Genomic DNA, 12,467 nt, shown 5'->3' with positions numbered 1-12,467 from the left:
TATACGAGATCGATAAACAACATATATAATCAAGGAATCAATTCAAGATAACTAACTATCGATATCACTAGTCCAATTCCGTTATTCAAAAATCATAAAAAGTCATTTGTTGATATTTAATTCCGATTCCAAAGTTGAATTCCGTGAACCAAACAAAAAAATTCCAATCCATTAAGAATTGCATTCCAATTCCATGCAACCAAACGCAATCACAAGGCATGGTCAAATTCCATCAAATTTCATTCCATTCCTACTAAGTCAAATTCATTTGATGAATTCCAATTCCATCGAATTTCATTCTACGAACCAAACACCCCCTTATAGTTGGACAAAGGGATTTTCCTGCCTGCGTACGTACAAGCTGGCCCAGACACCCACAGTCAGGAAAATCCCTTTGTCCAGCTACCAAAGAGAGAGGAGTGGGGGATGAGTATTAGTCAGATTAAAAAGGAGGTAGCTGAGAGGATTAGATTGCGCACCCTGCCTATGGAAACAAAGGTAGAATTTGGTAGATTGTTCCATTTTTTACAAACATGATGATCTAATGCACCAAATTGCCAAAGTAAAGCAGACCTCATAAAGAAGGTAAAAGATCATCCAATTATTTTCTTACTCGTAGGAGACAACACGCTTCTAGACACATCTATAGCTAAACAAACATGGTCCGCTAAAGGTCCATGATAAAAATCATATCATGATCGTAATGGTTTTAAATACCGCTAATCTGGCAACAGTCTCGAGCTTTTGCTCAAGTTCCTGAGGCAATCTGCATTTAGTTGCTTCTGAATCATCTACATCTTGAACATCACCATGCAATTGTCTTGCTGCAAAAGAAACGCAGAGATAATTCAATATGGTCCTTATCATAATATGCCAAATTCCCTGCTATTACTTCTTGTAACATCCATAACATTTAATTGAGAAAACATCCCCCCCCCCCCCCAAAGCGTCCCATGAAAACTGCAACATTTCATTGGGAACATAGATGTCTTGAATACTCTTCAGTTTCAAAATCCTAATCAATATCATCAAGCCACGGGCATGTAGCTCAATCGGCAACGGGGTGGGGTGACTTTGCCCAAATAAAAGATGGGTCATGGTTCCCAACCCCCCCCCCCCCCCCGGCACGGCTAGCCTCAGCCACTGAGTGAGCCAAAGAATGCCCCTCCACGTTGGTGTCCATGGAGGGGGGGTTCTGTGTGGGGCCCGGATGGAGTTTCCAGTAATCAACTTTTTGCCCAAATCAATATCATCAATCTTTTGATGACGATGGGCAAGTAATCATAGTGCCAAGCAAGAAATTATTGTAATTTTCATGAGATAGGTGGGAAATTAGTTATCTGATAAAACATGGGGACTTACACTTTGCAACCATGGTCTCCATCACCAATATAGTACTTTCAAGAATTGATCCATTCACCTTACCACCAGATTCCTCCTTAGTGTGCATTGGCGAAGTACTCTGAAATTACAAAATCAATATTATTGCAAGTACACTTCTAAAGATTACACAACATCAGTAAGTTACACTCCATCAGCCCAATAAGATTAAAATGTTTGTCTGGCCACATAGTTTAACAGACGTTTCTAACTATTATTCAAATGTCTAAATACCCTTACAATAATGCCAAAATATGAGTTGTGGAGCAAAATCAATATCATCAATGATTTGGAATGTGGAGATTGATGGATCGGCAAACTTTTTTGCAAGTATCATGGGACATCCCAAAAATGGAAAGTTTTAACAATGTTATGGGACAAAGGGAGTACTAACAATATAGAAAATGATTCGACTCCGAGGCCATTAGCCTACCCTGCAAACAACATTTAGAATTTTCTAAAGACATACTACCAAAGAGTAAAGAAAGTCAAACAAACAAATACCACATTTATGAACTCCCATTTCCAATACACACAGAATATCATTAAAATTTTCATCATTCGTAGCCAAAAAGCCTGTAGCTCAGGATGCTAAAAAACTAAACATGAAATTATATTTCAATTCTTGCATTTTATCCTTACTGATATGCATGTGAAAGGACACTTTAACTGAGAAAATATACTTTAGTCAGCAATGAAATAAAACACTCCCTTTTTCCCATGAATGTTTGACTAGCCACATGTTCATGGACAATGTTTTGACTCTGTCATATATCCAAAATATCAATCAATAAAGACGCAATAAAAAGATGTTGGGATCCCGAATCAATGGCATTAATATGTTTCTAACAAAGACAGTGGGAATATAAGCAATTTCAACATATAAAGTTTATTAACAAGAAAAGGTTGAAATTTTCATAGGTTATCTCCAAATGGAAATAGTTGCAATTTTAAAGTTATAAACAAGACAGGGAAATTGGACAACTCTAAAAAGCCAGTTGCAGAACATTCCACATTTACCAAAGAAAAATCATGTCAAGGAGCGTACTTGGGTGTGCATGTGCTTGTGTGTATACTGTATATACTCACTGCTGCCTGCACCGTAGAAGGAACATTTAGGTCAGGAAGCTCGACTCTTCCTTTATTGAGCGAGTGTTCTTCATCGATGTTTCTTGTTAATGTTATGGATTGCATAGCACATATAGCAGCTCGATCAAGTATCGTTCCAGAAGGAGATCCTGATTTGATGCCAGTATCAGAAAGATCTTTCTTTGAGACTGTAACTGAAGCACTTAAAAGAGTTTGCTTCCTGTTATCATAGTTTTGCTCGGTTGTGGATTTCACCCTTCCATGCCCCATTTTTTGTGTTTTTGGTGGCTTGAACAACATTGATCCCTTCCAGGACTTCTGACATAGCAGTCCTCTGCTTTTGTGGTAGACTTCTGATATGAATGCATGGTCGATTAATTGTTGAGGACTAAACACCCCCCCCCCCCCCCCGGGACACTATTCATAGAATTTCATTGCACCCAAAAAAAGAGAAAAGCAACTTCAGAGCAATCTAGAAACACCAGATGATATATGAAAGATGAATCCAAATCAAGTTGAGACTTTTGCTGCCTGGGAAGGCTTGTCATTAAAATGAGAGACAGGTGTTCATATGTGGATCTTATTAAGGGAGACCACGGTGCACCAACGCTCTGCAGTTTGCGAGGGTTGAGGATAGAGTTTTTGTATGTAGACATCCATTTGCAATTTCCAAAGAGGATGTTTCTATGATCAATTAAGGTATTCAATGAATAAAAACATATATTATTTTCTACCTACAATACAGTACTTTATCTTTCATTTTCCACCAATTTGTCTATATTCAAGAATCCGTACTCTTTCAGAAACAAGCATTGAAATAGTTTTATTTTGGTTGCCTTGTTATTGGCAGGAACTATCTCCTCTATTGCTGCTTTGAGGTTGAAGCAATCACATAAATATAGCAATTATTGCTTCTCAAAGAAAGACAATAGAATGTAAAATAGTTTGCTAAAGACCATGAAGGTAAAAATAATTTGCTAAAAGATCATTCATTAAAACCGAATGCTAATACTAATTCTACCAAAAAAGTCGAGAAAATCATATAAAAGAGTATGCAAGATCTTACTTTTGCTCATCCTTCTCCTTCTTAAGAATGATGGTGGAGCACGCTTCTTGACTAATCTTCTTGATGAAACCGCTTCTGCAAAAAAAGGAGTTAATAGTCGAAAGCAATTCCTACTAGTGTATCCTGAAAGGCTAAAATCAGCCAAAAGTAAATCATGACAAAAAGAAAAGATGTAGATGCCATAATCGGTGAAGCAAGAATCAATCTCTTATGAGAATAATAAATGAACAAATAACTAAAAATCTTCCCCATATGTTCACTTTTGATCTACCCTTGTGTCTCAACAGCCCCTCTTGGAAGAAAATTTCCATCTCAGTCAGGCATCTAACGGTCTTCATTGGAGATGACCAAACAATATCAAGTTGTGTTCCTGAACGAGTGCCACTCCAGCCATCTATTGGATATTTTTGTGTCTAAGATCGGTAAGTCGTCAGCTATAATAATGAGGCTATTAGCCTATAAGATGCAAAGAGAAAGTTTCATGCCAAATATATGATCTGGTAGTTTGAATGCAGACTCTTGACTGCGAAAAGTCATACCAATGTCCATAGAAATGCATTTCATGAAGAATTATTAAAGACAAATGAATGTCGTTCAAGCCAAATAAACAGAGTAACTAAATGTCACATCAGGAAGCAAATCAAGTAATGTAGTACATCATAAAACATATGGAAAAGACATCTAGTCTAGATATGTTGCTACTCAACAGAAACTTCGCTAATGAGGCACTAGCATTTGTCCAACAAATTATCATCTTGACTTCCTCATGTAGGCAGATTATGAGAACGAAGCTAGTCATAAATTCGAATGATAATAGATTAAAGCCTATCAAGTACTTGCTCAATGGAAAGGGATTGCTTACAAAGTAACAAATTTCGAATTTATGCCAAAAACATCAAATTTCAAACTTAAGCCATGTGACTGGATGACAGAGGAGCATATATCATGTTCATCGAGCAAGAATAATACTAGCCATCCCCCAATAAAGAATTAGGTTGAAGGAGAATTCCTAGTCATTGTACCCACATGGTGGTACAGTACTTCAGATGAAAAATTTCAAGCAAGGCTCCTGAAGATACGTAAGGTTAGTTCTGTTCCACACCTCTATAATTTTCAGCTACCTTTATAATTATTATCACTACAAAACAGATCAAGTGAATCTGTTTCTAATAAATACAATTCAGAGAGTTTTCAGTTCTTTTGCTTGTCATAATATATAAATATTTGAATTACAACGCATTCTATCAAAAACTTCCCTGCCTTACATGATCTTATGTGGATTTGAAACCTACATAACGCTAATTCAGAGAACCAGGTTCCCTTAGAGGTTGGAATGTAGATTCTACAACTTAAAAGTGGAGGAGCTTAGAAAAGGCTGGTTTGAAGAAGAGCAACCACCGTCTTCAGTAGGCAAGTAGGCAACTGAATTGAGAAAAGGAAAAAGAAGCAAGACAAGGAAGAAAAGAGAAAAGATATGGATATGATTTATGATCCATAAAATGCCGCCAAGTCAAGAGAATGTTCAACAAAAAACAAGCTAATGCGTTAAAAAATATGGACAAGCATATAGTCCCACATTGGCCTAGAAGTAAAGAAAGAAAATCCTTAATATACTTTGATGGACTCGCCGCAAATGTTTCATAGTTGTATATCGGGCCTTTCCAAGTGATTGGACCACAAGTCACGATACCATGGTAGAGCCTGTTAGAAATATAATTAACTTAACATGATCACACATTAAGAACTACTTCACTTCAGTTGGACTTCAACCATGAGTTTCCCATAGCAACAGGCGGGCCTTGGCAGATTAGCTCCAGAAGGCTGCCAAGGATTGGCTCTATGAGCATATGAGGCTCATCGACATCATACATAACGCTTTATCGAAGAGTATGATTTAAGGACGAGTATCGGCTTAGTAGACATAAATGACCTCGGAACTGTAATAGGAAGGTTATTAGAAAATATGGGCTTTAGTTGGTGTGCAAGGTGTTGGCCAAGACAGCTGTCATGGTTGTGCTAACACCGACGGGTAGAAAATTATATGGCTCGTTGACATCATACATCAGGAATGAGCAAAGAGCTCGGTTTAAGGGGGAATCCCTTAGTTCATATCACAGCCTCATAATCATAAGATGGTGATCTTACGGAAATGTGCACAAGTACGGGTTGGAAGTAGAAAAAGAGAAACACTTATCAGACACTAATGGACTTAAGCTTATGTGTAATGACATTGGGCCTACGCAAGTAATTGGACCCCATCCAGTAGCGTGCTGATTTCCATTCCCCTCTAAGCAAACGTCAAAAGACTGACAAATCTAATCGAGTTTAGAAGTAGCAGAAGAGAGACAGGATCAACCAAAATAACAGGAAAAAGATAGGAACATATAGGGTAGGAAGAGTGGAATTCACATAGCCAAGCCTATTAAATTTACCCACGCAGACAAGTAAATTTACACTCTAGGTACTAACTGCATAATACTTAAACCATGAATATGGCAATCTTTATTACTCGGCACATATTTAAATGAGTTAAACAGTCACTTAAAGTATTAATGTTGAGTTTCTTTACATATATATAGATATAAATATATATATATATATATATATATCTCAATTATGGAACATTGTTTATCTTTTTTATGAACTCTAAATAGATATGCAGAGAAGACCATAAGTTGTGTGCCAAAAAGTAAATGCAACAATTATAGCGGGACAAAGGGAGTATTATTTTTCATACACTTTTACGATTCTCCCTAATAACCCCCCCCCCCCCCAGCACTTTTCTCTTCTCTTCTTTTGAATATCATAGGAAAGGATGGAATTCCTATAAGACTTGGGAGTAGGTAGAAGATTTTGAGCAATCTTCATTGGATAAGAACAAATGAGTGGACCAAGAACATTTTAGTACAATACGAAAACAGACAGGGGGAAGGGGCAGAGCAAAATGTTTTAGTTTTAGAAATTGTTGCCGTACCAAACCATACGTAAAACAATCTTGCAGCACGAAGTAGTAGGAAGTCATTAAGTACATGGTGAAATTTAATAGGAGGTGGAACTTCAAGAGGAAAATCCCAAGACCTAATGCATGCCATTTGCGATATCATTACAAATTAACAAATGCATTACGCACTTGTATGAGCAAACATGAATAGCCTAAGTAAATCTACGTGCAAGAACCTGATGCAATTTTTTATGTTTGCAATGCCAAGATTTGTTATGTTTAGCATTTTCCTTTAAAAATAAAATTATCATTCAAAAAGGACCAACTACACAAAACTGATTGAGGATATCAATGGGGGGTAGGCAAGTAGCAAGTAAGAAATGGAAGATTATGTGTAGTTATCAGCCGTAAATAATATTTCTTCTGCTTTCCTTTTTGGCCTATCATAACGAATTTAAGATAATATGTTTGTTGTTTTAAAGTAAGGTGGTGCCCAATGCTAAATTGGAAGAATTGAGAAATCAAGAATCAACGAGTAGAATGCAACTTCGTTAGTTCGGATGTAGAAGGTATGGGACCAAGTGATTATGCTTAATGGCCAATAGATCATTCTCATTACTTTGTTCACGACAGTGTTCTAAAATCACCACGGCAGCCGCCATGGCGCGCCATGACTCAAGGCTCATGTTTGACGCCACGTCAAACTTGTGGCATGCCAAGGCCCAATACACGGTTTTTGTAACGAGATATTTAATGTTATTTATCTTTTTAGTGACTTACTTTCTAGTTTTAAGTATATAAGCTAATTGAAATTGTTTAATATCACTGGTTCATTGAGTAATAGTATACATGTGTATAAATATATATACAGCATACAATTTTGCCACCACAAGTCAGGCCTTGAAAAAAGGTGTGGCCTCGCCGTGGCTCCTAAGGCTTGACCGCGCCGCCACACCATGTCTCACGCCATTTAGAACCTCGGTTCATGATATCGAAGAGATTGCCTATAATGTTGGTTCAAAATTAATGAAGTTGGATTGTGCAAGGAAGCATATTTGGAGACCGACAATCTCATCTTCAATATATATATTGATTTGGTTGAAAGGATGTTCCCATGATTACCAAGAGGAAACTATGCCCAACAAGTCACACAAGGAGGTTTGCATGACTTGGAACCCTCATGATGCTAGATCTCGTATGCAGAATGTTTCCAGAGGAATTTTGGTCCTTGGGGTGCCTCCCGAGAGAGAGTAGAATATATCATGGTTGAGAGAGAGTATGATCATGTAAATGAGTTAAATGTCTTTTACCAATTATGTTTTATATGTATAGGTAGCCACAAGGCCTTGTTTCTCTTAAGACACCAAAGATCCCCTTCAGGTTAAGCCTATGTAGGGTAGTTGCTCCAAAATGTTTTTATTGGGCTTTGGGTCTACCCCTTTATGGATGCCTAATCGGGCCTTTGTTTGATTAAATTCCTTTGGCTTATATTCATTGGTCATAGAATTAAATATAGTCGTCAAAGAACCTGCCAACACACTTGACAACAAGCCTTATCGCACACGACTAGGAGGTCGAGATTGGACGGCATGAGGGATTCTTCAAGCTATAGATTGTCATCAGCTCAACCACTAAAATCAGGACATGGCTTGTTCCTACCCTTAATCGGGCATAGGAGATGCATGAAATCAATGTTGAGTCAACAACAATCCAGAAGGGCACCACCAACCGAGATCAGGCATTTGGTAAAGTCAGACCGATAGGTGTTTATAAGTGGGGGTCTCCACAGAAACAACCTATTTGCACTCTAGGGTAGAGGTCGGGTCTGCGTACATCCCACCATAACCCCAACTCCAACTGTTATCTTCTGGCTAGTTTGGTTTAGGCTGATCGGTGTCTTCATTCAAGTGGCGGTACATAAAAGGAACGAAAGAACACAACTTGATAAATATACTACCATTGGAGATGCTATAGTAGTTACTAAGATTAACATAAGTAATGGGGGGATTAATAACTCCTACTTCAAGGGGTAACATTTTTGCTAGGAATATATGGGAAAAGCATATTCCCTAGGTTCAGACGAAGGCATTGAGGTTTGTTGTGCTGAAAGGATGCCCTAACTTGACAACCTAACCATCTTCCACAAGAGATCTTTGTGGGCAAACTTAGTCCCACGGCTGGTATTAAGGTTTCCAAACATAAAAAGTACAATTAACAACACATGAGAATCTTCGTGTGTTTATGTGTGTAGATGGTCTAGCAAAAGATTGTTTGTATGTTAATAGTAGAATTTGCCATAATTCAGGTTCCGAGGATGAAGATGCAACATGGTTATAAAATAATGTAGTAAGAATGCAAATGTTAAACTACATATCTAGCCAAATGAGAACCAAAAGTAGTATAGAGAATAAGTGAAGAATATTCAAAGAAGATTATGTTAGCATCATTTGAAGATAAGGTCATGATGAATAAAATTAGAACTCTATCTGTACCAAAGAGATATGAGTTTTATCAAGTAGAGGGAATTAGGAGAGGCAAAGTTAGGCCAAAGTAGCAAAAGCATTTCATATGCAAAAACATAGTATGCTGGGAATACAATTCATGTAGCTTAGTCCATTACGTTTTGACCATCTTCAATCTACGAAGTTGTTTCGAAAATAGTTATAGACATTCAATAACACCATGTTACATAAAAGTGTTGAGAGTATATAAATCATTAATGAATAATAAAACAATTTATCAAACCCTTTTTCAAAAAGCTATTTTGGTAAAGTAGGTCCCAGTGATATCCCAATAAATGGCATCGATCTATCAAGAATTTTAGCACACCCTTCCACCCTCACCCTCCAAACGACAAGTTTATAGCACGTGCTATGAAAAGTATTGAAAGACATTCAAACATAACTTACATTAGATAAAACCTATGGGTTATGTAATTTTCAAAGAATTTACACAGCCTATTAAGTCGACCCCCAGAAGTATGATGATGAAGAAATGGATTGAGTGTAGATACATGCGAAAGCATGAAAAAAAAATAATAATATTGGTCATATATAAGTTGCATTACATTGGATATAGCCAATATGGAAATTGCATGCATGCACCAAGCTCATAAAGATCAAGCAAGTCAACATGAACAATTTGGTAGATTCTTAAATCCAAAACAGCAACACAGATAACTAAAGATGTGATTTTAAGCTAGCAATTTATGTTCTAAATGGTAGGCATTCTTGGTAGGTTCCCCATCACTGGAAAAGGCATATATCGTCATACTACTAGACATATGGATATCATTAGTTAATTATGAAGGCATAATATAACAATGAAAGGCTGCAAATTCTACGAAATAGCTCAAGCCATTTTAGGACTCCATTACTACATTAAACACTAAAATAGAAAAGGTGTAACCAAGCAATGGAACAGGTTACAACCCACAACACTCATTAAATATTCCTACGAGAAGGTTCTAAGTTGATAACTTCAGTTGTGAGGCCCCCCTGGCTTCTAGTTTTTCTTTTATTGGGAACATCTCTTGGTACAAAGCGATACTCCATCTGTAAGACCACCAAGCACAAGATATTTGTGAAGTCATCAAACAGTTATCTGACCTGGAGTGTCAGGCAAGAAAAGTCTCAACAAGATAAACCCAACAACAATGTAACATCAGCTAGATAAAGATAGCATAGTTTGACTCCTTGAGAACCATCAAACTAATTAGAGCAGTTTCATCATATGAAAGATCTGCAGAATTTACTTCTGACAGCACAAAATATTAATGCATCCCTGTTCTGAAACAGCATTTTTTTACATAACAAGCAGAAATATCATAAGTGCATGTAATCTCTTTTATAATGTAAACAGTATCTGAACTTAATCGGTAGCTTTAACATTTGCAAAAGTTTTCAGAAAGAGAAGATAAACAAATATAATCAATGAACCATTATACATATCCATGTTTTAACACTAAGGACAACCCTGGTGCACCAAAGCTCATCGGCTTTGAGATGATTGTGGAGGAAACTCCTTCTTCACAACCTTATTCTTGCAATTTGCATAAAAGATAGTTTCTGTGACACAAACCTATCACCTTCGGGTCACAAAGGAATAAGCTTACTAGTTGCTCCAAGGCTTGCCCCTTAATCCATCTTTTAACTCTACTATGTGGTAACTCAGAAGTTACACATTTCCAGGAAATTGCCCTGCAATCTGCCTGGTTTTTGTAATTGAAGTCCAACTGATTCAATTCAAAGCCTGTCAAATTAAAAATTATGCTTTTGCCAGAGGGCAATGAAGCCAATTGGGTCTTCATCCGAAAGTGAGATCTGATCAAGCACTTTAGGGAGATCACATCCCCCTGTTCTGAGAAGAGGTCATTCAAACTCAGCCTCCCTGGTGCTCATGCTGGCATACTGAAGAACAAACTCACTTATCATCAACATCCAAGCCACAAAGAGCCGTTCCATAGAATGGGACCAGGAATTGACAAGCAAACAGGGGATTCTGATATAAACAAGTGAATACCCCCTCACCACACCTTGGTGTGTCCTGCCCCTAAGAGTTGTAGACACTTGCCATGTGAAAATGGCAAAGATCTACTTAGGCTTTGTTTGGCTAACTAGCTAATAAGCTAGTTGTTGGCTAATAAAATAGTCATGTTAGGTAAAAACTAGCAGATAAGCTAGATGACAATTTTAAAATGACCTAAAAGAACATGTTGAAAAATTAATTGGGAAAAGCCCTCCTGAGCCTATTGAAATGCTACTTGAAGTGGCTTCCCAAAAAGCTACTTTATATGACTAACCAAACAACACTTCTTTAATAAGCTCAAAAAATAAGTTAGCTTATGGTTGCCAAACATGATTAGCCCAATGGGAGCAAAAATACAATTTCTATCTACTTAGAGAAGCCTGGTTGGAGATCAATAGAATTTAAAAAATCCGTGAGAGCTATATTCAAATCTTTATATACCAAAAAACTCTATTGCAACTTCCTTAGAAACACACACAAACAAACACAAAGACATACTGGATTTTCTGGATTTGCTAAAATTATTATTACAACCACGTCCCTTAAGGGACCAAAGATTTCACCTTGTACCTGAGAGATCTCAAGTTCGAATCTTTCTAACCCACATAACTCCATTAAAGCTTCCCTAATACAACCGCATACATAATTATGTCCAGTTCAAGAAAATTCACAAAGTTTGCACAAATCTAACACTCAATTAACCCTAATAATGGAGGAACAAATAAAAACTTCAACAAAAATTAATAGTAATAACATATACATAAAACCAAAAGGAGAATTCCTACCGGAGGCTCAGGTGACGAAGGAGGAGAATGATCGACTGGAATGCCAGCATCTCTAAGCAGCTTAGTCCATGAAACAATTGTTGTTTCACTCTGTTTCAAATCTATCTGAAATCGCTTCCTGTCGCTCTGCACGTCCCAAGAAGATTCGTCAACCAGCAACCGACCACCAGCACCAGACCCATCACCACCACCAGCGACACCACCACCACTCTTGTTGACGCTCTCCATTTCAGAAACTTTGAGATTAAGAAACAAATGCCCACTTTTTCTTTCTTTTATTTGTGGGTTGCACTAAGAAACAGAAGTTGAACACATATTTTTGTAAGTTCCCCAACCACGGAAAAGCAAAAACTTTAGGGCAAAGTTCACACACACACAGACTCTTAAATTGAGGTGGGTTACTGGGATTGAGGGTAATGGTTGCTGAGAGTGAGAGAGAGTCTTCAATGGCGTCGAAATGAAATGAGAGGGGTTTCAGTTGGCCAGATTTGCAGTATTTAGGAGAAGCCTTCTCTTTCGGTGTCTTATGTCAGTATCTCAATTTCTGGTCCCTTTCAACAAATCGCCAACAAATTCTCTATTAGATTTAGGTTTAATTATGATTGTTTTTTTGTGTGTTTTTTTTTTTTGTCTTTTTATTATTATTATCTTTATTTTATTATTATTTAAATTTTTTTTT

General features: G+C 37.2%; 1 protein-coding gene across 5 annotated transcripts; it reads right to left on the bottom strand.

The window, feature by feature from the left end:
* Positions 1–438: 438 nt before the first annotated feature.
* LOC112502669 lies at positions 439–12,277 on the bottom strand. Of its 5 annotated transcripts, none has more exons than XM_025106646.1 (6): positions 11,789–12,277; positions 11,567–11,628; positions 3,536–3,610; positions 2,470–2,819; positions 1,363–1,462; positions 439–824 (listed from the first exon to the last, which is right to left on the bottom strand). In XM_025106646.1, exons 1-6 carry the CDS (start codon positions 11,836–11,838, stop codon positions 688–690), a joined length of 774 nt encoding a protein of 257 aa, XP_024962414.1. In that variant the 5' UTR covers positions 11,839–12,277; the 3' UTR covers positions 439–687. The 5 variants fall into 5 exon arrangements, with proteins under 5 accessions (XP_024962414.1, XP_024962416.1, XP_024962417.1 ...); XM_025106648.1 differs by having other exon boundaries at positions 2,470–2,618; XM_025106649.1 differs by having other exon boundaries at positions 440–824; positions 2,429–2,475.
* Positions 12,278–12,467: the final 190 nt, after the last annotated feature.

This window comes from Cynara cardunculus, unplaced genomic scaffold (assembly GCF_001531365.2).
Source record: "Cynara cardunculus var. scolymus isolate 2C unplaced genomic scaffold, CcrdV1 Un_Scaffold_1752, whole genome shotgun sequence".
Classification (NCBI taxonomy): Eukaryota; Viridiplantae; Streptophyta; class Magnoliopsida; order Asterales; family Asteraceae; genus Cynara; species Cynara cardunculus.
The sequence above is the reverse complement of the archived record's forward strand: the minus strand, read 5'-3'. Positions and strand labels throughout refer to the sequence as shown.

Bases quoted from the DNA above. Each gene is read 5' to 3' on its own strand.
- LOC112502669 (XM_025106645.1), bottom strand. From the start codon at position 11,838: ATGCTGGCATTCCAGTCGATCATTCTCCTCCTTCGTCACCTGAGCCTC. The intron at 3,611-11,566 runs GTGAAATCTTTG...CTTTTTTTGCAG, and splicing joins TGAGATCTCTCAGGTACAAG to AAGCGGTTTCATCAAGAAGA. The intron at 1,463-2,469 runs GTGAGTATATAC...TTGTAATTTCAG, and splicing joins CTTCTACGGTGCAGGCAGCA to AGTACTTCGCCAATGCACAC.